Source organism: Coccinella septempunctata, chromosome 7, assembly GCF_907165205.1.
Source record: "Coccinella septempunctata chromosome 7, icCocSept1.1, whole genome shotgun sequence".
Lineage (NCBI taxonomy): Eukaryota > Metazoa > Arthropoda > Insecta > Coleoptera > Coccinellidae > Coccinella > Coccinella septempunctata.
Genome location: NC_058195.1, coordinates 12,022,316 through 12,049,617, shown reverse-complemented (window position 1 = coordinate 12,049,617; position 27,302 = coordinate 12,022,316). Strand labels below are relative to the sequence as shown.

The following is a 27,302-nucleotide window of genomic DNA, read 5'->3' as shown; positions in this document are numbered from 1 at the left end:
TATTTTTGATTCAGAATACTTAGTCCATTTCTCGTTAATCCTCTAAATCCGAAATTTCCCCAGGAAAAACCTATTTCTTCAAGGGCAAGAAATTCTGGAAATTCAACGATCAATACATGAGGGTTGCCCACGATGAACCCAAGTTATCAGCGCCATTTTGGATGGGCTGCACCAGCAACATTGAGGGTGCGCTTCCAGTAGGAGGATCCCCATCACTTTCTGGTCCCAGAGCTGTGAAAACCGATTTCTGCTTCTCCATCGTATCATTAGTTATTCTGCTAATTTTTCGCAAATACGCGGAAGTCAAAGTGAATATTTGAAATCAATTTTTGATCCGTAGGCCATCTGAACAAGAATCTTCGAAGGACTAGTTTGTTCCTTGAATGATGAGTACTAGAAAAGAGTAGAAGGAATAAAGATATAAATAATTTCTCAAACATAAATCAGCGATTATTTATCTCCGAAATGCTGATGCGATTGACGATACTAGTGTAGTTGGAAAAATCGAGAATATATTATCTTTGGTAAATATTTTTCTATAAGCTGGAGTATATTTTGTATTCATTCGTATAGGTATAGGAGGTTTGATATGCCTAAGATCTCGGAAAATGTTCGTTTTTCCGCTCTCTCAATTTTATATCGGAACTAGGTAATGGATAAGATCCGTTTATGGAAACTGCCATTTTGAATCGTGCTGTTCAATAGTTAATTGTACACTTTCAGTGAAATGAACTGCCAATGTTCATCAGTGTCACAGCGAGAAATGTATTTTACAGTTTCAACTAGTCATATATTGTTTTTTTCTGTTGACTAGGTGTTGATGGAGAATCATAAATAATAAATAAAAGGGCATATGAAGTATGATCCTATGAGGAACATTTCTTAACTTTCATGCAATACAAAATAGAAAAAAAGTTAATTCTTCCATTATTTCAGCTCTTATTACATCTTCCTTTCTAATAATATTGAAAAAGACATCTGTATTGACACGTACGCTGATAGGCTTTTTCATCCGCAGTTGATTCCGCCCAACTACTCAAAAGTAATTACCATCGATCCAATACGAATTCCATGAAATCAGTAAAATTTTTATTACTCGAGGTTCATATTCAATTTCATAATTTTTTCTGCTTTATCGTGTTGCTAAAAATTACGCTCTTGAAGCCGCAATCAAGACTGATTTCATTTTCACAAAAAAAGTGCTCAATATATAAAGCGCACGTATATTGCATATAAACTCAATATGCACCTTATTCTTATTTAGACTATAAGAAAACCGCTTTAATTTATGCTTATGTCCTACTGTGATATACAATTTTATACCATTCAATATTGTGAATTGATATTTTGTAATATTCTCTTATATCGATTATTCTTTAAGCAGATATTGAATCAAGAAGACCATTATTAGAAATTGAAGGATAGTGTATTTTGCATAAGTTATTTTCTTATGTCATAGACGATATACGTTCTTGTATAAGTGTAACAATCCATTGAATATATCCGATTTATGTATATAGAATTAGTTACTTTATAAATAAAGAGTAATGAAATATTGAAAGTCGATGCATGCTATTTTAAAGGTAATAGGGATGGATTTCTAAGAAAAATTTTTCACCTTAATCCTGTAACGTGGTTTCCTCGGAGAAACTTATCTCGAGCGCCAGCTATTCTTTTCACTAGGAAGAATAGCAAACCTACCAGAGTAGCTGCTAGTCGGAGACAGAGTTCGCTGTTATCTAGGGTGATAGCTATAACGAAGTAGTCAAAATCAAATTATGTATATACCAGTTTATTCACACCTTCGGAAACTGATTATATAAAAAACGGAAATATGACATATTTCCGTTTTTTTGCTGATCGATGAATCGATCAGCAAACGTACATCCGATCCGATCACGAGCACTTTATAAAGTCTATACCGGGTACAGGGAAAAATCAAAGGTTGTTCAATAAAATGCGCCAACCAGAACTGACGAAATGGGTACTAAGGATGACCTCGCGAAGTGAAATGACTTGCTGTACGGTATCGGGATGTGATTAATTGTATTTCTCCAGAAACGAAAGAAACACAACCAGGGCGGATCTAACCGAGACCTTTATTCACTACCCCAAGGGCTACGCTCCATGAATGATAGCGAAGAAAAGGTTTATTTTGAGAGCAACTACGGGATTTCACTGACTACGAGCGGTATTCCTTTTTCTCAACCCCAAGGGCTTACGCACCATGACTGATAGAAAATAAAAGATTTCTATTTCAACACTTATGACGCGGGAACGCGAACAGGGGGATTGACGGGACTTCCTCTTCACTACCCCAAAGGCTTACGCACCATGACTGATAGCGAAGGGAAAAGTCAGACTCGCGAAACAGGGTAAAGTACGGCAAAAGATAACAGAAAGCGATATAGTACAGCAGTGTCAAAGAAGTAACCGCTGTAGGTCTAATAAAGAAACTGACCGGTATAGACGGGGACCTACCTCCTTTATTTCAAGGCACTCGCGGAAAAATAAAAATCAATTTCTAAGAGCACTACTTTCGTAACACAAAATTCATTCTAAATTCGTTGTTCGGCTCGTCGGGCACACAATCGCAGAGACAAGAGAGTAAAGAGCGTCAAGTAACAAAAGAGGCCGTCGCGGGGGAAAATCTGCTTTTATAGGCAAATCCCCCCACACGTTGAAAATCTGAAAATTCCAGAATGCGACAAGAGTGAAAAACGTCGTCAGCTCCGGTTTATCGCATATCAACATCAGAAAAATGTCAAAATCTTCAACGGCATGCAAGAAAAACAACGTGAAACACAGATAAACGTTTTTTTTTACATTTACTTTGCCTATCGGAATGAATGTACTGAATATTTGAGAAGTAAATATTTGCAAAGGCGGAAATGTGAAATGAAAGGAATGCACTAAAATGAACTCCAATTTTCTTAGAAAACTGGGATTCATTACAATCCATATACATATTGGGCAGATTTATTCACCTTTCGACTACCGGATTCGTTTTTGAGATATATGGCGATGAAACTCATCCTTTTGCATGTATGGCTAAACTCCTCGCGCTCATCACCCTCTAGCTCGAAAACTGTTAAGGGTATGAAAATTTGCTCCAGACAAAATTTGTATAGAATTTTATTATCTACAACTTTCATAATGAATAAAAAAAGATTAGAGATACAGGAAGGGAGATATTTTGAAAAAATACATTGTTATCATCTTCCAACTGTCAGATTAAGAAAACCCCCCCCTGACAGTGACAGATTAATAGGCCAACACCGAGATTAACCATCTGTGAAAATCTGACGCGATCTAGTATGTTCAAGCATCGATTTTTTTGCATTTTCAAAGAACCGCTTTGACCTTGCGTCACGTCCAAATTGTCAGTCTCTTGAAAAGTAGCTTGCTTTGGGACCAATTAACATAACCTCTGAAAATCTGTCAATCTTCAAAAACAATTAGGTTTGTTCGTAGAGGCTGTGTTCATAAACTTACTCCGAGAGTAGAGTATGAGTATGGTCATGCTCAGAGAGCATACTCTGAGGAACTAAAAGTACGTTTATGAACGCTTCGGGTAATCAGAGCTTACTCAGAGCTTGCTCTGAGTAAGTTTGTGAACGCAACCAGAGTGGTTTGAAACGGTTGTGAACTGTACAGAGCAAGCGCAATTCCATTTTAGGGTAGCGAAAATCCATTTGCGCTCGCTCTGTACAGTTCACAACCGTTTCAAACCACTCTACGAACAAGCCTATTATTTAACATTTTCAACTCTTCCGTACGGCCAGCCCCACCACGCAAACTGTCAGATTAACATGAATATTATCAGAGACACGTAGGGCATATACAGTATCTGAATCTGACACGCGTTTGTACACCTGATATTTTCTTTCACATACCTTCAGACGCTTTTCCCATCGCTGGAAGTGAATACATATTAGTAGTTTTTTTCTTCCTACTATCTAATATTCAAAATCCACCAGAGGCCTTCTCGACGCTCGGGTAAATCCAGATTTATCATCGTGAGCTCCCCAACTATTCAGATTACCTTGAGTCTAACAAGACAATTGGAAATTTTGAAATACATGGCTTAGAAGCGCCTAACACAATGCTGTTTAATATTCGGATTGGGTAGTTCAGATTACAGTGACTCTAACAAGAGAGTGGTTTCGTTTTTCATCGTATTGGTAAGTCATCTCTGTTTCTAAGCCGCAAAATTTCGAATTGTGGCCATTTTGATTCAGATTACTCACGGTGCTCCACCTGTTGGTAATTTTTGTAACCCAAGTAAGTACTTAGTTGTTTGTTCATATTGAGAAACCTAAAGGGTGCTTTTTTTGAGATTTATTTGTGAAGGCATACGCCTTGAATTGGGAAATTATGAGTGCCCTTGGGTTTAGAAGCCAGTGTTAATCTGCAGAACTCCTGATCCACTTCCTAGGTAGATCGATTTTTTTAAGTCATGTAAACAAGTGACTTCGTTCGATTGAGAAAATAAAACGCAATTCACAAAAATTCATTAAATATATTTCCAAATTCATAATATAAAAAAAAATTCCAACATAACAAAAATGTAGGTAATACAATGTCTACTCCTCATCTCATCACAAGGAGCACTACCAGTGTCAGACTTGGGAATCATTTATAAATATAATATTTATCGAATATATCATCACACATTAACCTCCATCAACAGTGTGATCTAGAAATTACCAAGAGAATTGAGATAATAATCGTCCAAGTTTGTAAAATTATCGGCCTCCAATATTCTCAAACTGGACCTAATTTTTCATATACGAAAATGAAAATTATAAAAAAATTTGCGGATCACACTGCCAAATAAAATGTATAAGGTTTGGTGGGATGTTTGTTCATTTACATGGCTTGCACTTCCTTCATAGCTGGAAGCGAATCGTTGTTGACCTGAGAACCATCTAGGCATTTCCACAAACCGTAGGTTTTTCCTACTGTCGTTTGCCATAACCTCAACGTTCCATCTTCTGAACCTGACGCGTATAGCTCACCATCTGGAGAAAACTTCACGCAATGGACTGGTCCGAAGTGGCCTTTGAAGGACTCTGCGGTGAAGTAATGAATAAATTTATACAAATTTCTCTCAGAACTAAGACTCGAGAATGACGACTAAGTACCTCAAACTGTCAAAATATTAATAAAAAGTCAAAGTTCTCGAAAACCGTTGAGAATTCAGACATAGTTGTGTTATCAAACTTATATTCAAATTTAACAAGGAATTTAAAAATGTAAAAATATATAGGGTGTTCCATTTAAAATAACGAAGTTGATAGCTGTGCAGAATAAACGAAACTTTTTGTATAGTTCTAAATAATTTAAGGAGATGCACTACTTATAAAGAGGAAAGTTTTATTTGAAACTCTTTTTTGTAAAGTAGAATTAGAGAAATCGACCGCTGCCCCATGGCGCGGACACCCTGTATGAAGAGGTAAAGAATGATTTCGTATTTGTACTGATTATAGAGTTAGGTGTATACATACAGTTAACCTGCATGTAATGAAAACATTAAGCAAGACTTCTTTAAAGTAACAACATGGTATTAATATCTCCGAAAGAATCAGGGATAGGGCAGTGCTACACAAAAATACTCAGATGAGGATAGAGAATCGAAAACAGTTATACTGAAAAGGGTGGAATAACGAAGTTTATAGTATTTTTTTGTATCGGCGGCAACTTTGCAACATCGAAAATAAACTGTTCCACATGAGTTAGGGATATTGACTTAAATTGCAAGAAAATATAGTTAAAATGAGATTTTTGTGATGAAAATTCATATTAATATGATTTCAAGTTGCAAATTAATTTTAGCCTGTAGGTCTGCAGCGTATACAGGAAAGAAATATCGAGTAAAATTACGAAATTTTATTCCCAGAGAATACAAGCATTTTAAGACTATCAATACAATGTATGGCCTCCACGGGCATCAATAACAGCTTGACATCTTCTTTGCATACTACACACGAGGTTGTTGAACATTTCTTGAGGAATTTGGGTCCATAAAAGGGGCAGAAGCTCTCTCAGACCATTTATGGATTCTGGGGTAGGTTGATGATTATCTAATCTTCTTTGGAGCAAATCCCATGTATGTTCTATGCAATTCAAATCTGGTGAGTGCGGAGGTATTGGTAAATGTGGAATACCAAGCTCCTCGCGCGCATTCTCAACTATGGCCGATAGCGTCTAGAAATCTAGCGTTATCGTCTAGAAATTGAAAAGTTTCACCAATAGCAGCGTGAAAATTTGGCACAACATTGTCAATGACATGCTCCCTATAGTGTAAGGCGGTCATATTCCCAGGACAAATGTGTAGATGTGTGCGCCCGTTGAAACATATCCAGGCCATTACCGTAACACTACCCCCGCGGAATGGATGGACTTCTTGGACATAGCGACGATTACTGGGTATGCGTGGGATTGCCCATACCCTTATTCTTCGAGAATCTGAAAATCGTCCATATCTGGATTCATCAGTGAAAAGGACACTACGCCATTGATCTTTCCAATTGATATGTTGACTTGCCCATTCCAGTCTTTGACGCTTATGGTCACGTGTTAATGGAACTCCTCTAAATGGACGAATAGAACCTAGATTCACCTCTCTCAAACGTCGTCTGATGGTTTCGATGGAAACTTGAACCCCATCTGCATTTTGAAGTGTATTCCGTAGCATTCTACACGTAGATGTAGGGTTTCTTCTCGCCGAAACGGTGATGAAACGATCCTGAGCAGGTGTTGTTTTTCGTAGCCCACCAAGCCTTGGTCTTTCTAACACGGAACCTGTCTCCCTGAACATATTCCAAAGTCGAGATATCACACTTTGGCTTACTTGGAGCCTTTCCGCTACAACAACCTGACTAAGGCCACCCTGTAGCATTCCGATAGCCCTATTAGCCTCGGCGTTTGTCAATTTACGTCTTGGCACAGAAAACTCGTTTCAAATCGACGCCGTTGATGAACTGGCTTCATTTCAAAATAAGAACATTCATGAAACATATGCGAAGAATCAAACTTCGGAAAAAAAGCGACCAGATTGACGAAATGTCTCATACTGATTTTTATTGGATCGATTCAAGTTTTGTTATTGAGTTTCAAATGATTTTACAGCGATTTTCTCGAAGATTACATACTTTAAAAACGATTGAATACGATATCCGTAACTCTTGTGGAGCAGTAAATTTTAGTCAGATAGATCAGAAGCGTAAACCCAAGTACCGAAATTTTAAGAACAATACTAACCTATTTCGCTGCCCGTGGTATAGTCGAATTTGTACACTTTGAGGTCGTCGCCACCAGCTACGAAAATACTTTTGTCTGGGTGTAACGAAGCGGAATTGACAGTCGTTGGCAGTTGGAATTCCCGTATTTTGTTGAGGCGTTCCGCGTCCAGGAAGACCACGTGGTTGGAATGGGTGACTGTGATTACTGAGCCGTCACGTGATACCTCGAAACTGCTCGGCACAGAAGGAAACTCGAACTTTTGAACCTCCTGTGGGCAATCGACCATTATTAATGAAATGCTCAATTGAAATTTCGGCTTTATGAAAGTTGTTGATACTCACGTCGCCAGTAGATCTGTCCCACACCCTGAGTGTTTTATCGTCCGCGCATGAGATGAGGTGGGTGTCGTTTCTGAAGAATTGTACGTGCTTTATACCTGCAGTGTGCCCAGTATATACTTCAGGCGCTAGAAAAAAATATTTTAACTTATAACTAGCACATGACCATGAGAAACAAGCTCTTCTGTTCAAATCATTGTGCAGCAATGAACGCATGAGTGAGAATAAGTTTAGGAGCCTACGATTTGATCGAGCGTCGTCGATATGGATTTTGAAGATTAGATGGAAAAAAGAAAAAAAGGGTTCTGAAAATGTTCTATTTGTCCAAACCGCAACATTTCGCCAAAAGCGAAAAACCAAAATCAAAGAATCGGACCGTTCACAGCTTATGGTAGTGGTAGTTGGGGAGCAGACGATGCTAAATCGGGATTTACACGAGCGTCGTGGAGACCTTGTGGATTCTGAAGATAAGATGGTAGAAAGAAAAAAAGGTTCTATGATGTATGCACTTTCAGTGGTGTTGAAAGAGTCTGCAGGTTTTTAAAGACGTAAAAAAAACGTCAGGTATACATACTCGAGCGTGTCAGATTAAGATATGCCCTATGTGTTTTTGATAATAAATTCATGTCAATCTGACAGTTTGCGTGGTGGGGCTGGCCGTACGGAAGAGTTGAAAATGGTAACAAAAAAAAAAGAATTTTATCGTGTCAGATTTTTGAAGGATATGCTAATTGGACCCAAAGGAAGCTACTCTTCAAGAGACTGACAATTCGGACGTGACGCAAGGTCACAGCGGTCCTTAGAAAATGCAAAAATCGTTACTTGTACAGTGTGGGCCAAATTCGTTGTCTACTGAGGGGATCTCGAGAACTATAGCAGCTAGAAGAAAACAGATGACACATTCTTGGGCACTTTTTTCATGACTAATCCAAATCTGAAAATAGAATCGGCCCATCATTTATATATTTCGATATACATATAAACAAAATTGAGATTTTGACGATTCCGAAAAGTTCTCATAACTTTTTTGTCTTTGAAGTTACAGATCTGAAACTTGAACCTTTTTAGGCACTTTCATACATAGAATCTACTGACAGAAGGTTTCTTTCCAATTCAAAAATAACAAATTCAATAAAAGTTTGCATTTAAAAAAATTCACGTAATGATTCGAAATGAAAAAATATTTTGAGCTCATCAGTGGATTCTACTTGAAAAAGTGCCTGTAGAAGGTTCAAGTTTCAGATTTGTAACTCGAAGACAAAAAAGTTATGAGAACTTTACGAAATTGTCAAACTCAAAAAAAAAAAGTGTCGTAGGAGGCTTCGGTTTTCACCATTCTTTGTTACTTCGAAAATGAGCTTAGAAATGTGTCATCCATTTTCTTCTAGCTGCTATAGTTCTTGAGATCCTCTCAGTAGACAACAAATTTTGCCAGCCTGTACATACTCGAGCGTGACAGATTTTCATACAGATGGTTAATAGCGGTGTTGGAGACGTGTTAACCCATTAATCTGCCACTAATCAGAAGGGGTTTTCTTAATCTGACGGTTTGAAGATGCTAAGAAGGCATTTTTTGAAATATCTCCTTTCGTGTACCTCTAATCGTTTCTGTATTCATAATGAAAGTTGTAGATAATAAAATTCTATACAACTTTTGTCTGAAGCAATTTTACATACTCTTAACCGTTTTCGAGTTACAGGGCGATAAAGGCGAGGAGCTTAGCCTCACATGCGAAAGGCCAAGGTCGATGTTGAAACCCAGTCTAATGAACATTCATCGCCATATATCTCAAAAAAGTCCAAACGTAGAAAAAACTGCTTCGGACAAAATTTCTAGAAAATGTTATGCTCTACAACTTCCTTTGAATGCGAAAACAATTTGAAGCCCAGGAGAGGAGATAATTCGAAAAAACTGATTTTTGTGACCTTTATGGCCAGTTTTTATTGTTTCGGCTTGTTGAAACTGCCAGATTATATTTGTTCCATTATTCTTGAATCATTAGCTTAAAAATAATGAAAAAAGCCATCGCGCTCAAGAATGTTCACGTGACGTTTGTTTTTGCAGGTGGCGCCCACACATTTTCGTCACGCTTAAATTGTCAGATTAAGAGAATATATACTCTTCAACATGTAATTATCCACATATATCTTAATCTGACACGCTCGAGTATGTACAATGATCGTTTTTTTTACAATTCTGACAGGTTGTCCTAGACAATTCTCCCTATATATAGGTCCAATTTTTGGTTGAGGGTCCAAGATATCTCCCCTTATATTAATCTGAAACGCTCGAGTAAATCCCAAATTTCCCTCTTGGGCCTTCCAACTGTTAGGAAAATCAAGATATATGATGTTACGTATTTCAAAGGGAATTTCGAAGTGTTTTCCTTATTTTTTTTTATTTTTGGCTTTAGAGAACCTGCGTTTTTTCAATTTGAGGAGGTGCTCTTAGGGCATCTTGTCCTAAGATGACTTAGACTATCAGTTACTAGAAATGTTTTTCGAACCAACCACCATTTGAATGTTTCATTGACAAAATAGGGTAATATATTACGCGAATCAGTGAGCATTGGTGGACTGCATATCCAGACTCACCAGATTCCGGATTGACGAGATTGAACACTCTGACAAGCTTCTCATTACTGCCGGTCACTAAGTAGTTGCTGTCTTTGGAAAAATTGACGCTTTTCACGATATGGTTGTGTTGGAAAGAATGCAATTCATCGCCAGATATTGCATCCCATACTTTACAAGTGAAATCAGCTGCCCCACTGGCAGCCTTGGTAGCGTCAGAATTAAGGGCTACTCCCCAGACAGCCCCCTTGTGGCCTTCAAAAGTGCCAATCCAATCTCCCGTGTCACCTTGCCTCAACATTGGCTTTCCATCTGAAAGAAAAATGAGAAAACATTATTTCAACTCCAGGTTGACTCTTGGTATTAACTGAACTGAAAAAAGTCCTTTATAAGTAAAAATAAATGATAATGATAAATGGAAATTTCGAATGATCTCAACCCATACATTTTCTTTTCCTTCTACAAACCAAATAACTTCGATAGACGGTCAACTGTAGTAAAAGTAGGTTCACAACCTAAATACATTTTATATTTGAAAAGAACGAAAATACCTCGAAGACGCTCCACCTGAATTGAAAATTAGGTATCAATGTCCATAAATTCAATTATAACAACTTTCTTCGGAAGATCAATAAAAGAAAATCTCATTGAGATAAATTAGGAAGTGGACATATTTCCAGCACATATTGGCATTGAATACATACTTGAAAAAAACAGGAAGAACAACTAAACCGAGTGACCTTTGGCGTAAAATTTAAAGGCTACAACACCGAAGGGTTTCTTGGTATCGAAAAATCAGGCCAAGGTGAATACTGGCACAATTATGTTTAACATAAAATGGTACTCACCTTTACAGGCCGATATCAAGAAATACGAACAGGACGTGATACCACTGAAATCTAAATGCACAACAGGTCGTGTGTGTCCACTGCAGGTTAAAGGGATTTGTCTCATATTTGCCATTTTGAGACGGGAAATGATAAAATTTTGATCGTTGAAAGTCAACAAGAAAGATGTTTACGAGTTCAGCTTTCACGGCGAACTGATCTAAAACCCGTTACCTCGGTAACTGTTATTTTATTTTATGACAGCTGTCTTATTTATGTCATGTGGCAACAACGTCAATGTCACCGTAGACCAAAGACTTTACCCTCTTGTTTTCATATGTGTGGTCGTATGCCGTGGAGTTTTCCCCATGAAAATAAATTGTGAAAAGGAACAAAGATTCCTCTTTGAAAGGAATGACCGTATTCTGAAGTAAGTTTCTCAAATTAGAGTACATAACTGAAATATTTTTTACTTTTACTACTTTTTTCAAGGAAAGTAGAAACACATATTTCCAGTGTGAATGCAACACACAATACGCCAGAAATCTTGCGTTGTTCACAAACCATAATGGAATGGAAAAGAAACCTTTACTTATTATATTTGATATAAATCAAAGATTATAGAGTTAGTCTATAATCTTTGATATAAATATATCTGGTGAATTCTTTGATTGATCGTAACGTGATCATTTAGCTCATACTCATATATTTGAGAGTGAATACGTTATATTATTATTTGAATGAAAAACAATTTGAGGTTTTAGATTTATGTAGTCTGAAAAATAAAAGTTTATACAAAACTAAAAATCCTACTCATTCAATCAATAACTTGCACTCCATGAAAAACACCATAAGTATTATTGATCAAATTAAATAAATGACATCATAGAAGACCACACTATCCATTGCTTTAGACAATATCAAACCACTGTTTCACTTATCAGTAGAGGATGGAACCAAATTAAGTCCATCTTATGTTAAAAGTTCATGTGTTCAATCTCAATATTTATATCAAAACCTACTAGTCCTGTGTGATGAAAGGGTTCTGTATGGATTCCATTCCATCCATCGGACATATCAGAACAACACTAGTACCTCGACATACAACCAGCCCAAGGGATCTTGTTTCTTCAGTTAACTTGTAAGGATCTTCAGGATCTCGTAAATATTCCAAAGTATTATCCAAAACCAAATTCAGAAGGGGATCGTAACCTTTCAATACTCCACTAGCTTCCCTTCCTCCAGCAAATTTTACTCGTATACTTTTCTCCAGATATTTGGAGAGATCTAGGATTGATTCCTTCCTCTTCTTCTCTTTACTATCAGCTGACTGATTCGTCTGTAAGACAGGAATTGTTCAAATATAATGAAATGAAGACAATCAAATATATACCTTCGCTTTGTCTCCGTTGGAAGCCATTTTCTCCTCGCAGAAATAGAAAAGACAAGAAGAATTAACAGGATATCGATATAGATTCAAGAAAAATTTATTGAAATTTGAAATGCTAGCTGCAGTCTGCAACTTGCTTGTTACTAAAATTGAGGTTAGATTAGCGGGAAGCTGTCATCATAAACATAACCTAAAACAAAGCCTAAATGCAACAGGGTTGGATTAGCCGTCTTTGGAAGGCAATATTCGTACTTTCTGAATTAAAATGACGATTTCTGCATCAAATCATTAATCTGATTCACAATTATTGATGGTTCTGAAATTAAATTGACTAATCTGAATTAAATTTGATGTTTTCTAAAATAAATGTGGCTTAACTGAATTTCAAATGACCATTTCAGAAATTAAATTGACTAAACTGAAATACGATTTCCGAAATAAACTTGACTTATCTAAATTTCATATGATCATTTCTGATTTACAATTGGAAATTGTGTGAAACTAAACAATAATCCTTCTTATCCTACGACATACTGATTTTTATTGTGATTAGTCTGAGATAAATGTATACCTATTCCTTAATTGTGAAGTAATTCAGTGCCCGTATTTTCAAATTACATGAGCCGGCGAACTTCGTTACGCCTCAAAGAAATGGATTGTTGTAACTTCGTTTTCATCTAATTAGTCTGAAGTGAATGAATCCACCTATTCTTCAACTATAAAGTGATTTATTTCTCGTTTTCTTCAAACTATTTCCACACTGAGCTTACGATTTCAAAGAATAGAGTTCTTTCAATACCCCAAGAAATATACGTGGTGTCCCATTTAAAATGAGAAATTCAGGGTATTATCAGTGAAAAAGTATAGAAGCGCCAAAAAATAAACTGCTCCGCAAGAGTTAGGAATATCGTATTCAATCGTTTTTAAGAGTATGTAATCTCCGAGAAAATCGCTGTAAAATCATTTAAAACTCGAATCGATCCAATAAAAATCAGTATGAGACATTTCGTCAATCTGGTCGCCTTTTTTCTGAAGTTTGGTTCTTTGCATATGTTTCATGAATGTTCGTATTTTGAAATGAAGTCAGTTTATCAACGGCTCTGATTTGAAACGAGGTTTCTGAAAATGCCAAGACGTAAATTAACAAACGCTGAGGCTAATAGGGCTATCGGAATGCTACAGGGTGGCCTTAGTCAGGTTGTTGTAGCGGAAAGGCTCCAAGTAAGCCAAAGTGTGATATCTCGACTTTGGAATAAGTTCAGGGAGACAGGTTCCGTGTTGGAAAGACCAAGGCTTGGTGGGCGACGAAAAACAACACCTGCTCAGGATCTTTTCATCACCGTTTCGCCGAGAAGAAACCCTACATCTATGTGTAGAATGCTACGGAATACTCTTCAAAATGCAGATGCGGTCCAATTTTCCATCGAAACCATCAGACGACGTTTGAGAGAGGTGAATCTAGGTTCTAGACGTCCATTGAGGAGTTCCATTAACACGTAACCATAAGCGTCATAGAATAGTACAAGGCAACATATCAATTGGAATGATCAATGGCGTAGTGTCCTTTTTACTGATGAATCCAGATATGGACGATTTTCAGATTCTCGAAGAATAAGGGTAGGGACAATCCCACGTATACCCCGTAATCGTCGCTATGTCCAAGAAGTCCATCCATTCCGAGGAAGTAGTGTTATGGTATGGGCCGGGATATGTTTCAACGGGCGCACAGATCTACACATTTGTCCTGGGAATATGACCGCCTTACACTATAGGAAGCATGCCATTGACAATGTTGTGCCAAATTTTCACGCTGCTATTGGTGAACCTTTTCAATTTCTAGACGATAACGCTAGACCGCACCGTGCACTAGTGCAGTCATAGTTGGAATGCGCGCGAGGAACTTGGTATTCCACTTTTACCAATACCTCCAATTTGAATTGCATAGAACATGCATGGGATATGCTCCAAAGAATGAAGATTAGATAATCATCAATCTACCCCAGAATCCTTAAATTATCTGAGAGAGCTTCTCTGCCCCGTTTATGGAACCAAATTCCTCAAGAAATGTTCAACAACGTCGTGTGTAGTATGCAAAGAAAATGTCAAGCTGTTATTGATGCCCGTGGAGGCCATACATTGTATAGATAGTCTTAAAATGCTAATTTTGTTATTTTACTCGATTTTTCTTAACCACCTTGTATACGCTGCAGACCTACAGGTTAAAATTGATTTGCAACTTGAAATCATAAAGATTTAAATTTTCATTACAAAAATCGTATTTTAACTATATTTTTTTGCAATTTAAGTCAATATATCCCTAACTCATGTGGAGCAGTTTATATATAAATGTCATATGGGTCATTGTACTCGCCTGCAAAGTTACAAAACTATCGTAATTTTCGTTTTAAAGTTATTTACTTGGTTCCATTCATCCTTCAACTCATATTATCCCTTATTTCCGCCAACAGTTCCTGTATGTCCTTAGACTTAGACCAGACCACGCATCCTACAATTTCTCTAAACGTGATCTAGCCAAACAATACAAATCCCAAATGTAAATCGAGACAAACGTTCAAATTTAATTAAGAGATCCCTTTCATATCCTGCTCACTGATGTCTAACATTCCACGACCTTCCTCTTATTAGAGAGCGTTCAAATCATAATCCTTAGTTAAACCAATTAACAGACCAATCATTTTTTCATCGATCTCATGCCTATTCAAGGTATATTCTAATGAGAATATTAGCATGGAGCACTTACTGGTCGATTCTTTAACGGCTCTGACCGAAGAACTGGTTTAGATGAAATGTAATGCCTGCGGCCTGAGGGAGATCACGAAATTTAAAGCTCCTCTCCTGCCCAGCTTCTGGTCTCAGTGACGATGAATTGTGGCCAACATGAGGGTGTACTGTGCTTTACTGTTTCTTGCGTGTTTTTTGCAGGGGGCCACGTGGGGCTTCGCTGCAATCAGAGGTGAGTTTACGACCCGCATCGAGCTCAATCGATATCATCTTCGTCAAAATCGAGTCACACTTGGGCTACCCAAAATAACATATTCGCGAAAAAATATTTATCTGCGAAAAACCATCTGAATTCATTGGAACAAATTATATACGGAGTGGCCAAATGAAATGTGGAAGAAATCTTAATTCATAAAAAAGCCTCAGACAGTTCCATTGTGTCCAGTGTTGTTTTTTGCTGAAAACAATCATTGTGTCTTTTTAATCACATCAACCCCATCCATTGAAACTTAAGAAAGTAATAGGGATGGTGCGATATATCATTATTTTTTTCCAATTCTCTAAAATGCATTTTTTTTTCATCTATGAAAAATGTAACTCATTTCTCAAAAGACAAAATTGTATGCTGCAATGTCTACAACCTCAAATAATACAGATGATATTTTATACAGAGTGATTAAAAGTACCTAAACCTAAAAATTTTATGTTTGGTTCTTTTTATTTCGTGGAAAAATGATCGAACAGGTCAATTTTTATTTCAAATTGTGGTGTGGAGGGAAATTATTTCAAAAGACTTCGAAATGAAAGATACATAGATAGCCTCAATTCCAAATTTATCAATTTCACCTGCTGACGAGTAGGTTATTGAAAAATCTGATAAACACTTTATGTGTATACAGGGTCATTCATAACTATTGGGACATAGGCTAAGGGCAGATTGTTTGGACCAAAATATGGCGATAGGACCAAATATACCTCAATAAAATATTGCTGTGGAAAAAGATAGTGGGCGTTAAAGTTGAATTTTTTGGGGACAGAATAATATTTTCTTCGAAGTTCTAAAGTCCTTTATTAAAAAAATTAGAAAAGGCATAGAACATTCAATTTAAGTTTATTCTTTTTATGTTTCATTGTTTTTGATTATGCTTTATCGCCGAAATAAATAAATAAAATAAATAAATCGTTACTTCAAATTCCCTTCCGATGCTCTGAACTGTTCAATTGTGTTTTTCTTAAAAACGGATGAAAAAATATTCAGTGAAATTATTAGCAAAAAATGAAAAAAAAATTCAACTTTAACGCCCTCTATCTTTTTCCATAGCAATATTTTATTGAGGTATATTTGGTCCTATCACCATATTTTGGTCCAAACAATCTGCTCTTAGCCTATATGTCCCAATAGTTATGAATCACCCTGTATACTTAATATTATTAGGTACTGTAACTCTTTTGGCGCCCTATATTCGGAAAATATTCGAAATACATTTAGGAGCGTAAAATGTTTTTTGTTCACCAGATTAGGGTATTCCTGTTGTGAACAAGGATGATATTATTTCATCAATTTGTACAATAACCCCTACCTCAATACATGGGAAAGAGCAGGTGCGGTGAGATATATCGTTATCGTTACATTAGAAGGCTTTCGCCGAATATTCAAATACTCACCTTGGTTTTCCGTTTAACTCTGAAAGATGATAAGGTTAAGGGCAGTTTTTTGGAACTACATGCATTGCAATTTGGATATTACACAATCTTACAAAATTCAAGAGCAATAATTCGTTATTCATCAACCAGCTTTTGCCGCAGCATCACGCTCATAGATTTTATCTAAGTTCCTTTTAAAACTATTGTTGCATCACATTTTGTATTTCTAGGATCATAACAGTACTATACAACAGTCTCTTACTTATAGTATTTTTTCTGATGTAAGAAAATATTATACAGCGCATCTCAAATTTGAGATACCTATATGACATCGATATTTTTTTTTAAATGGTAAACCAATTTTTATGACTATTCCTGAAATATATACAGGGTGAGTCTTTTACCCGTATAAATACCTCAGCAGTAGATTCTTGAGGTCAAAAGAAATAATTTTTTCCTTCACCATTTTTTTCGAAGGTTGAAAAACCATACAAAAAATGATATTTTCAGTTCTATCTCACTAACGATTTTATCGAAGGAAGAGAATTTCATAATAAAAAGTTTTTCATTTATTTGATGAACCTTTTTCGAACACAAGATATCACACACATCTACCAGTTTTCTAATTATGACCATTAAGTACCATAAGAATATCAAAAATTCAAAGAATCCAACTCTTGAAACTAAGTTGGACGCTATCAAATGAATATTTGAACGTTTTATAAAATAAAAGAAGGTATAGTGTCACGTGCGCACCAAATACCGCAAATTATCACTATTGTCATTAAAAAGAAGAAATCGGGTTACACTCAATCAAATAATTCAGTCTGTATAAAAATGGGATGTCAAGAAGTATTTGTTTATCATTTATTATTTTATTGTGGAACAAAAAAGTTAAATTTTTCAATATTAGCTATATAGGATATTTATAGTACTCTGCGAACCGAGCGTTAAATCAGAATATTATCTGAATATCATCCCCAATAATTTTCGTTCTATAGGATGCTTCTCTCCTTAATTCAACTTTTTAATTTGACAAAAAAATGATAAACTCTTGGATGGGCATTCCATTTTTAAACTGCCTGATGAATCCTATTCCTTCATTTTCCAATTGGTTGATATTTGTTGAATGTTTTTTTAACGAGGAGGAATAATAATTTTATATTTGGTATGCATATGTTACTTGATATAGGTACCCTTAAAAAAATTTCATAAAAAATCAGTATTGGCAGTTTGAAAAAAAAATCGATGATCTCATATCTCTTTGGGGCACGCTGTAGAACATTTTCTCACATAAAAAAAAGCAATTTGAAATACTACTAGACCTGCCCGAGTATATTTACAGCAAAAAAACTTGATATACTGAGTTTACTTCTCAAGTTGGAGGGTCACACAGTATTATAATATACCTTTGAATTTTTATTCATTTCGTTTTCCATTCCATTCCTCTATATTGGTCATTTTATAATCTCCGAATTCTTTCATTTCTCAGAGACGTGTGATGAAAGAATACAAATTGCCTACAAGAAATTTTAAAAATAAAGGCAGCAATCAAGAAAGTATCAATTACAAAATAACGAAGATAGTTCAATTGTATCTACATTATAGTGAAATTTTAAATTATTCCTTTTTTTCTGCTTTTGCGATAATATCATATGTGAGTGGATAATTTTAAGTATATTCCATAAAAATTATTTTTATAGAATTGCAAGACTCAGTTAGGAGATGAGTTGACTCCATTTCTGAATGCAGAATGCATTTTTACTTTCTCTTCTAGGATTTTGTAATTCGTTCTAAATTTTTGTCGAATAAGTGTGGTTTCTTCTGATTTCCATCTGCCAATGTTACCAGTCGGAATAGTCTATTTCCATTTTTAAACAAAACGCTCTCTTATTCTTACAATAGATCTAGACCTAGACTAGACGTACTGCCTAAAATCCTGTTGGTTATTTTTCAGCATCTAGCACGAAACTGTAAAAATTCATTGAATTCCTCGATGCGATATATGATAATGAATTTCTCTTGTCCATCCATGATATTATCTCTAGATTAAAGTCGAGGAATTTCTCTCACTATACCCGTTTTCGTTATTTAAAAGCTAATGGTTTCGAAGAAATACCCTCTAAGGGGCAGAGCTCGTTTCTTTAAAAGCAGTAGGAAGTTCAACCTGGTTGAAATACTGCATTTCACCTGCAATACCTTATGGAACAATAGAATAGGTCTACATATCACTATTAGGGATAGGATCTTGTATTATTTGTCCGAGTAGGTAGTATAGGTACCTGTTTCATTGATAGAAGTCAGCATCGTGCAAAATCCTGAAATTCCGAATTATAATAGTCTAGCGAAGCTGCAAGAAATATTTTGCGAGGCATGTGACACGTGGGTCGGAATTTATTCAACAGATCACGTACCATACACCAAGGATGCCTTTCTTTTTCTGATTAATGTATAAATTCAAGTATTCAAATATTTCAATCCACTAAACTGGTACTAATATATTTCGATTCATAAATTATTGTTGATATACATGCAAATTCTGATATGCTAGTCATTAATTCTATAGCGACTTCACCTTATGCAAACAAGTTAATTTTATACTAGATAAGAGGATCACATGATCCCCATAAAACATGACAATGTATTATATATAAGGTTTTTTTATAATTATGTAATCAGTGGGAAAACTTCCTTGGGTGAATTTTCTGCGGTGAGTATTTTTATTTGGTGAAGCGTAATTTTATGTAATTACACAGAAAAACAATCTGATCATGGACATCAATTTTGTTTTTTTCCAAAACCTTAAAATATAAAATTTCACACCTTATTAAAAAATCCATAAAAATCTAGAAATACAGTGTAGTCCTTCAAATTTCTTTGTGAAAGTACTTTGACGGGAATTGTTGAAATTCAAGGATATTACATTCTCTCAGTTCATTGTAATTCAAATCACAATAGAATAATTGTCGCTGGTTGGAATTGTGTGGGGACATTTTATATTTTATAACTGCACTAGAATACGAAGATCCCAATCTAGAATTATCTAGAAAAAAACTGAATTCTTATTCGTGAACGTTTATAAATATCTATTACCTGTTCAGGCTTTTTGCAGTAAAATTTATGATCAATAAAAATAAAACATAATTGCATAATCAATTAATTTTGAGCAGAGACTAACTCATTTCCATTTCTGAAACTACATTCGGAACAGTCTGCAAAACTAGTGTTTGTTGCTTAAGATCACTTATGGCTTAATAACACAGCCGTCTATAGAAAGTACTTTAGGTGGTTAGTTGTGGTACTACTACTGCTTTCTAGCTCCAAGGAATGATTCAGGTATTGACAACAATCTCGAACAACTAGTGTTTGTTGCTTAAGACGACCTATGGCTGAATACTTCTACTGTCAATCTAGCTCCAAGGAAAAATTCAGGTTAAATATTTGTTTTCAGCTTCCAATGGAAAGAATCAAGAGAATCATAAAGACTCCAATGTGAATTCTAGAGAAAAAAGTGCAGAATACTGGCACGATGTAGCCCAGAGTTTCCTACAAAAGGCAAAATTGAAAAAACCCATCACAAGTGAGTAAAACAAATTCGATTTGTCATATCAGAAGTGATTTTTGCATAATGAATGAGTATATCATACTGATTGTTTTCAGATGTTGCCAAGAACGTCATCCTTTTTTTGGGCGATGGCATGTCTGTTCCAACTGTGACAGCAGCTAGAATATATGCTGGAGGTGAATCATATCAACTTTCATTCGAGAAATTTCCCTACACAGCTGTATCCAAGGTACGAAATCATTTAAGAACGTCAACTCTGTGAAGTTGGCAATCCCTAAATGCGAATTTTGCAAAATTCAGGGTATTTTCCATCATTTCTAAGGCTAACGTCGTAGATCCGTTGGAAAGCGTTCGGATGTTCGCAAGGCCACACCAAATCTCTATTCACATGGCATTCGAACTTTGGTGAAGACGAGACCTTAGAGATAACACATTCCCAATGTGTTTTCGAAATAATAAAATATAACAACATTTACCCAGGAGATTCTGTTCAAAAAACTTCGGTTTTCATAATGTAACTGCCTCATCTTCGAACGATATCTTCTTTCAGTTTCTTATAGGTTTTAAAAATTGTTCTACTTATTTCTTCTAGACGTATAACTTGGACAGAATGGTTTCTGAATCAGCATCTACTGCAACTTCCTACCTAGGTGGTGTAAAAGCAAACAGGTATACGTCTGGACTTACAGGTGCAGTAAATATAAGTGATTGTGAAGGTTCCTTATTACCAGAAAACCACGTACCTTCGATAGCCGATTGGTCGCAGAAAGCTAACAAATGGACAGGTCTTGTTACCACCACAAGAGTTACTCATGCTTCTCCTGCAGGTAAAATGGGATAAATTTTTTTTTAATTCTTCCCCTAAATTTTTTTTTGATCCACACTAATTTGATATCACAAAACATATCACTTCCGTGGTTCAGAGTTGCCTGAAGATCTTCTGTATTTGTAGCTGATGGTGTATTGAAATATAAATGATCTTACAGGATCGTTTTATCCTTTCGCGGGAGCTAATAGATGATAAGGAACGTTTAAGCGAATAGGGTTGATGAATATTAATCTTAATTCTGAACTGAGAAACATAAAAACTACTCATAATTCCATAAGAATCTTCAGTTTTGTTTTAGAGTTACTTTTGAGGATGTTTCATTCAATACATTTTACTCACTCCACTACTTGTCTAAAAAGGATTAATTGAACTAGACTGCACCTTAATCGGAAAGTTTTTATTTGGGTACCTTCTGAAGTACGTAGATTCGGGTGACTTGGGACGATTGTTGAATTCATCTTGTCATATTTTCATAACGGTGACCTATTTTCATCTGAAAAAGAGGTTCGAATATGCTTAATGACTCATACTATTGATTAGCATATATACCATGATAAATTTTGAAAAAAATAAAATATACTTGTCCCAAGTCACCCACCGATTTGGGAGGCTTGGGACACAAGTTGAAATCTATTGATTTCTTAACTCTCAAATGAAATAGGTGACTTGGGAAGGTGTATAGTTTTGAGAAATTAGAATTTTCGATTATATAGTTGAAATTCGGTAAGGAAATTAAATTATAAACCCCTATTACAGCGAAAATAAATATATTACAACTCAAATGTAAAAAAACTAAACAAAACAAGGGAACTTCGATTTCTTTCATTATTTTTTGATTTCTTCGTGGAAATAACATAAATAATAATATCCTGCGAAAAATTGGCATATTTTCTGCTGCCAATGCGCCGCTTATTGTATCTATTCGGCATTGTCCCAAGTCACCCTATGAAACAACAAAATAAAGAATGAGATCCGTGTTGCCGTTTGATTAGCAAATAACCTTGTTTCATGACATATCTAATATCCCAATATCCCACGTATCCAGAACAAAAAATTACACATGCACAAAGTGAAACACATGTACAGGTTACTAGAAAGTATAAGGGCCATAAAAAACGCGCTTTTACTCCCCTGAATTCGTCAATTTTTCCTGTCAATTCAAACGCTCTGGTCACGACAAACTCAACAGGAACTAATTGTTAAACTAACCGAAAAGACGCTACACAATCTTATAAGTTTTTCCCCTCACTCATAAATGGTAAGAAACAAAGAAATCTGCAGGGGGTAATTGTCCCAAGTTACAGGACTGTCCCAAGTCACCCGAATCTACCATTAAAAATGGTGATCAAAAAATTTCCACTTTTCAAATAGAAACATTGATTTTGTAGGCTTATTCTCACATACTGCACATAAGGACTGGGAATCAGATGCAGACTTGGTGAAACACAAGAAAGATCCTGCTCATTGTCCAGACATAGGAAGGCAATTGATTGAGAGCAAAGTAGGTTCAAATTTCCACGTCATAATGGGAGGTGGACGAAATAAATTGTTACCAAAGGAAGTTACCGATGATGAAGGAAAGGCTGGTAAACGATTGGATGGAAGAAATTTGATAGAGGAGTGGAAGAAGAAGAAAATGGAGGAAGAGAAGAAATTTGAGTATATTTGGAATAGAAAACAGTTAATGGAACTGAATGAAACAACTGATTATTTGCTAGGTGAGATATAAATACAAATAAGTTCATGTGTTCAACACAAAAAACTCTTTTCCTCAGATATTTTACATCGTTTTCTTTTCCTTCTAGGTCTTTTCGAAAACGACATGTGCAAATACCACGTTGACAGAGATCCAGAGATGGACCCCACTCTTGAAGAAATGACTGAAGCAGCCATCAAACTCCTCAGTAAAAGTCCAAATGGCTATTTCCTCTTCGTGGAAGGAGGAATGATCGATCAGGCGCATCACTTCAATTTGGCCGGAAAGGCACTAGACGAGACTGTCGAATTTTCCAAGGCTATAAGACGTGCTACCCAATTGACAAATGAAAAGGATACCCTGATAGTGGTGACAGCCGACCATGCTCATACCATGATAATAGGGGGCTATCCCAAAAGGGGAGAAAACATTCTTTCATTGACGAATTTCACTGATGTGTTTCCAATGGGGGGACCTGTTCCTGTTCTGAGTTATGCCAATGGACCTGGGTATAAAATGACGAACAATGGAACACTTTACAATTTCACTGCTGATAAAATAGGTACCAATAACTTGCTATTTCCAAAATAAGTCGCTTCACCTTGCTTACTTTACAGCCATTTCCATACATAATCAGTTTTGAAGTCGATTTTAAACCTTCTCCAAGTGTCTCTCTTTGGTATTACTTGAAGAAGATTTACAATTGAAGGAATTTCAAACTTGAGTACAAATCTGGCTGTAAAGTCTAATGTGGCCATCTTGAATTAAAGTCGGTGATAGAAAATGTGGCAACTGAATGAAAATTCAATAGCAGGGAACAAAATACATAAGGTCATTCTTTATCCTTTCAACCCCAAAATTATTCAGAAGAAATCATACTGAAGATATATTCATGAAATTCATTTTCATTGTGTATACGAGACACCTAAAAAACCTTAAATACTGGAAGTAGCTATCAACGTTTTTTCGAAAGATATGCTCGATAAATTGTCACATTCTGGGATGCCTACCCATAAAATTGTAATGTGACTTTGGTGATAAGAGTTCACTTATATTGCAAAGCTTTCTAGACTTTTTTTTATTATATTAGCTTATTTACTCTTGTCAGCAAGATGGTCATAGCTACAGGGTGATTTCTGAACATTGACCCTTCAGGCAGGGGGTATAGGTAATAGAGAACCATAAGAGGAGACGAAATTGCACTCAAACATCTCTCATGACTAATAGTTTCTGAGATATACTGGTATTTCCTGAAAATCGTAGAATATAGCTCAAATAATTTCTAAACTGTTAAATCGATTTTTTGCATTTCATCTATGTTATACAGCACCTATATATTATTTGCTTCCATACACAGGGTGTCTTTGAAGGTGAGGCTTTTTTTCAACAGAAGGTAGAACTGGTCAAAATGAAGCGTTTCACCAAAAATCTACTATAAAAAACTTTCAAAATGACAAAGTTGAAAAAAAAATTAAAAATGATTACTGAAATAGATCCTAATACTACCCTAGACCGTTTGTTAGCTGAATATTATCGCAAGCAATGGAAAAAAGTTTGTCTCCAGAATCATGTGGTTCCGTTTAGGATATTTTGGCTCATTCGATGTTTACGTGGTGAAAATAGAAACTTAAGCTACATTCACAATCAATTCACGGGCCGAAGTGCACTTCGGCACGGAAGCTTAGCAGATGGCGTTCTCCGTTACCATTCACAATGAAATTCAAGACAAAATTTCTTGCAAGCTGCAAACTATCACTTCGGCAAGGAATTTCGTGCCGGCTATAGATGATGCTGATGCTTATGTTTTGATCAGTTACATTTTTGATTCATTTGAGTATTTGGTTCCAAGATTATTGCGAATGGTAAATTTCGTGCCGAAGTGCACTTCGGCCCGCGAATTGATTGTGAATGCAGCTTTAGGATTGCCTAATTGTTCTCATTATTTTTTAGTAACTTACACGATTTTATGAAACGTCTCATTTCGAGAACAACTGACAGAAGAGACTTAGGGTACAAGTGTAAAAAATAGAATAATACTTCAAAATCTCACCAATAATATTCGTCTGAATTATTCACGAATATTTTGACAATGGGCATCACAATCTTCTTGTTCGAACATTCCAACCATCTTCGTAAAAATGGGATGAAATGGAGAAACATCATAGCAATTTTTCAACATAACTAACATAAGCACTTTCAAGAAACTGCCTCAATTTTCTACATTTTTTTTCACCTCAAGTTGCACGATACAACAATTATGATTCTCTCAAAAGTAACCTGATGCATCTAATCCGATTAACTTGGTACTGAACCATTAAATTGTCCAGCCATATGTTTCGTTTTTGCGATGCCGGAGTCACCTTCCACAGTCCCGTACCTGAAATTCAATTAAATTTTGTCGAACTTCCAGGGGTTGTATCTCAGCCATCTTGGATATTTTATATAGACAATTTTTGGTTAAACGACTTATTTTGATTAGTTCTACCTTCTGTCAAAAAAAAGCCTAACCTTTGAAAAACCCCTGTATTTTCTGGTAACAAACTATACCTCCATCAACTCTTCAATTTCAGACATGGACTACAAATATCCAGTATTGTATAAGACAGTCGTGGAGACGCATGGTGGAGACGATGTCCTCATCTACGCAAGAGGTCCCTGGTCCCATTTATTCCAGGGTGTTATGGAACAGAATGCCATTCCCCATTTAATGGCTTATGCTTCATGTGTTGGAAGCAAGAGTACGGCATGCAAAGATGGTTTCACACCAAATTCGTCTATAAGGATTCCCGGCAGTATCATGACAATTATTACCACACAGTTTTTAATTCTTTCGACATATTGGATTGGCAAATTATGATCTGATAATTTATGATAATATTGACTTCTCCATTTATGAGATTCAATAATGACAGAGGGGGTTGAAAAAGAGAATGATTTATTTTTGATGGAATTTCGAAGATGGCTAGAAATCTCAAAGTATAACCTCCAGAAAAATTTTCCAGGGAATATCAAATTTTGTCATTCTTTATGAATATAAATATATCTGTATATAGTAGAAACCATATCCCATCCCATTTTATCAAATATCGATTAATCATTGGAAAGAATTGGAGCACCTTTGGGTGGATATTAGACAATCTTTAAATTCAAATGAAAAAATGTTTCCAACTGTGCTCAAAGGTGGTTTGAAATAAATGATTGATTGAAAAAATGTTTCATTTATCTCCAAGACCAATTTTTGAATGGAATCTTATTTCTGTGAATCTATAACTATGATTTAAAAACTCAAAAACAGTAACCAAAATACATTTTTAATATAAAAGAGTATAAAAGAAATAAAAATGTAACTTGCTGAGTTTTGGATAACTTTAATGCCACAGGCGTCGATTCTTTCACCTAGAATAATATTTTTCTTGGAACTTTTCAACATTCTCTTAAAATTCTATAGAACATCTGAAACACAAGGAGATAAAAAACATCAATGCTTTCCAGTAATCAATTTTTTTGATCCAAGAAATAATTTTGCAATCGTAAAAAAATGAAAACTGAATATAGTTACTTATTCATTATGGTAACATCACTATCTAAATGATATTCTGCCAACCTCTAATTAACTTTGGTAACTATTTTTGTAAAGGAATCTTTCCAAAGAATATGCGATAATTTTTTCTGCAAATAAAATATCGAATGCGCTTTTAACTTGACCGTCACCAATGCTTATGTACCCATTGTTGTCTAATCTTTCTCTATTTGATCTGAAAGAGGCGGAATATAATATTCAAATATAATCGAAAAACCGCAAACAGAATTTTCTATTAACAAAAATTCTGAATCCCTTAGATTCCCATGGATCGCAATGTTGGGTCAATATTTGAATATGGAATAAGAGAATGAAATTATCAGTAGCGTAGAAAGCTGGGAGCACCATATGATATTCACAGGAAGAAGATATCACACAGTTCTTGTTTTTTTTCAACTCATCCGCCTAAATAAAGTCAACCCTTTCATTATCTTTTTTCTGTATTGAATTCTACATACAGACATTATACAGGGTGTTTCCTTATTGAATGTCAATATTTATGGGGGTGATTTTTGGGCCCATTTTAAGAAAAAAACTTTATATGAACAGATGTCCTGAACGTGGCACGCCACTGACTGTATTCAACTATGAGCACATTTGATCTCTTGAATTCTTTTAGTCCGACGCACGGGTTTAATCTAAAAAAATTAAATCTACGTAAGTATCTGCATAGTGATATCGTCATATATATGTATGCATCAACGATATTGTTATGATCATGCAGAGAAACGGTTTTTATTTTTTTAAGCGGAAACCGTGAATCGGATTGAAAAAAGTCAAGTGATCAACTTTGGCACAAAAGGCAAAAAATGGGAATTCCAGAAATAATTTTAATTTTAGGAAAAATCTGTGGCGTACCACCAATGTCT

General features: G+C 35.6%; 4 protein-coding genes across 6 annotated transcripts in view; 2 read left to right on the top strand and 2 right to left on the bottom strand.

The window, feature by feature from the left end:
• The window catches only part of LOC123316842 (matrix metalloproteinase-2-like), a 141,657-nt gene extending 140,096 nt beyond the window's left edge, over positions 1–1,561 (top strand). Inside the window, exon 10 of the mRNA XM_044903095.1 lies at positions 64–1,561. Within this exon, the coding sequence (XP_044759030.1) occupies positions 64–320 (257 nt within the window). The 3' untranslated portion in view covers positions 321–1,561. The remainder of the gene's footprint in view (positions 1–63) is intronic.
• Positions 1,562–4,502: 2,941 nt separating this feature from the next.
• LOC123317516 (serine-threonine kinase receptor-associated protein) lies at positions 4,503–11,237 on the bottom strand. The gene is made up of 5 exons (XM_044904087.1): positions 11,009–11,237; positions 10,182–10,472; positions 7,590–7,714; positions 7,267–7,516; positions 4,503–5,075 (listed from the first exon to the last, which is right to left on the bottom strand). The coding sequence occupies exons 1-5, from the start codon at positions 11,121–11,123 to the stop codon at positions 4,873–4,875; spliced, it is 984 nt and encodes a 327-aa protein (XP_044760022.1). The 5' UTR covers positions 11,124–11,237; the 3' UTR covers positions 4,503–4,872.
• Positions 11,238–11,738: 501 nt separating this feature from the next.
• On the bottom strand, positions 11,739–12,540 carry LOC123317046 (U6 snRNA-associated Sm-like protein LSm7). Its single transcript, XM_044903404.1, has 2 exons — positions 12,381–12,540; positions 11,739–12,326 (listed from the first exon to the last, which is right to left on the bottom strand). The coding sequence occupies exons 1-2, from the start codon at positions 12,405–12,407 to the stop codon at positions 12,009–12,011; spliced, it is 345 nt and encodes a 114-aa protein (XP_044759339.1). The 5' UTR covers positions 12,408–12,540; the 3' UTR covers positions 11,739–12,008.
• A 2,593-nt stretch (positions 12,541–15,133) lies between these two features.
• Positions 15,134–26,057, top strand: LOC123317045 (alkaline phosphatase-like). 3 transcript variants are annotated; one of them, XM_044903401.1, is made up of 7 exons: positions 15,134–15,351; positions 20,215–20,343; positions 20,424–20,557; positions 20,921–21,155; positions 22,546–22,875; positions 22,963–23,415; positions 25,424–26,057. In XM_044903401.1, exons 1-7 carry the CDS (start codon positions 15,276–15,278, stop codon positions 25,708–25,710), a joined length of 1,644 nt encoding a protein of 547 aa, XP_044759336.1. In that variant the 5' UTR covers positions 15,134–15,275; the 3' UTR covers positions 25,711–26,057. The 3 variants fall into 3 exon arrangements, with proteins under 3 accessions (XP_044759336.1, XP_044759337.1, XP_044759338.1); XM_044903402.1 differs by lacking the exon at positions 15,134–15,351 and adding an exon at positions 19,351–19,473; XM_044903403.1 differs by lacking the exon at positions 15,134–15,351 and adding an exon at positions 19,967–20,099.
• The last annotated feature ends 1,245 nt before the right edge of the window (positions 26,058–27,302 follow it).

Coding starts and splice junctions, on each gene's coding strand:
- LOC123317516 (XM_044904087.1), bottom strand. CDS start 11,123: ATGGCAAATATGAGACAAATCCCTTTAACCTGCAGTGGACACACACGA. Junction 7,715..10,181: donor TCTCGTCAATCCGGAATCTG/GTGAGTCTGGAT, acceptor ATTTTTTTCTAG/CGCCTGAAGTATATACTGGG. Junction 5,076..7,266: donor TACCACGGGCAGCGAAATAG/GTTAGTATTGTT, acceptor ACTTCACCGCAG/AGTCCTTCAAAGGCCACTTC.
- LOC123317045 (XM_044903401.1), top strand. CDS start 15,276: ATGAGGGTGTACTGTGCTTTACTGTTTCTTGCGTGTTTTTTGCAGGGG. Junction 15,352..20,214: donor GGGCTTCGCTGCAATCAGAG/GTGAGTTTACGA, acceptor ATTTGTTTTCAG/CTTCCAATGGAAAGAATCAA. Junction 20,344..20,423: donor ATTGAAAAAACCCATCACAA/GTGAGTAAAACA, acceptor GATTGTTTTCAG/ATGTTGCCAAGAACGTCATC.
- LOC123317046 (XM_044903404.1), bottom strand. CDS start 12,407: ATGGCTTCCAACGGAGACAAAGCGAAG. Junction 12,327..12,380: donor CCAACGGAGACAAAGCGAAG/GTATATATTTGA, acceptor CCTGTCTTACAG/ACGAATCAGTCAGCTGATAG.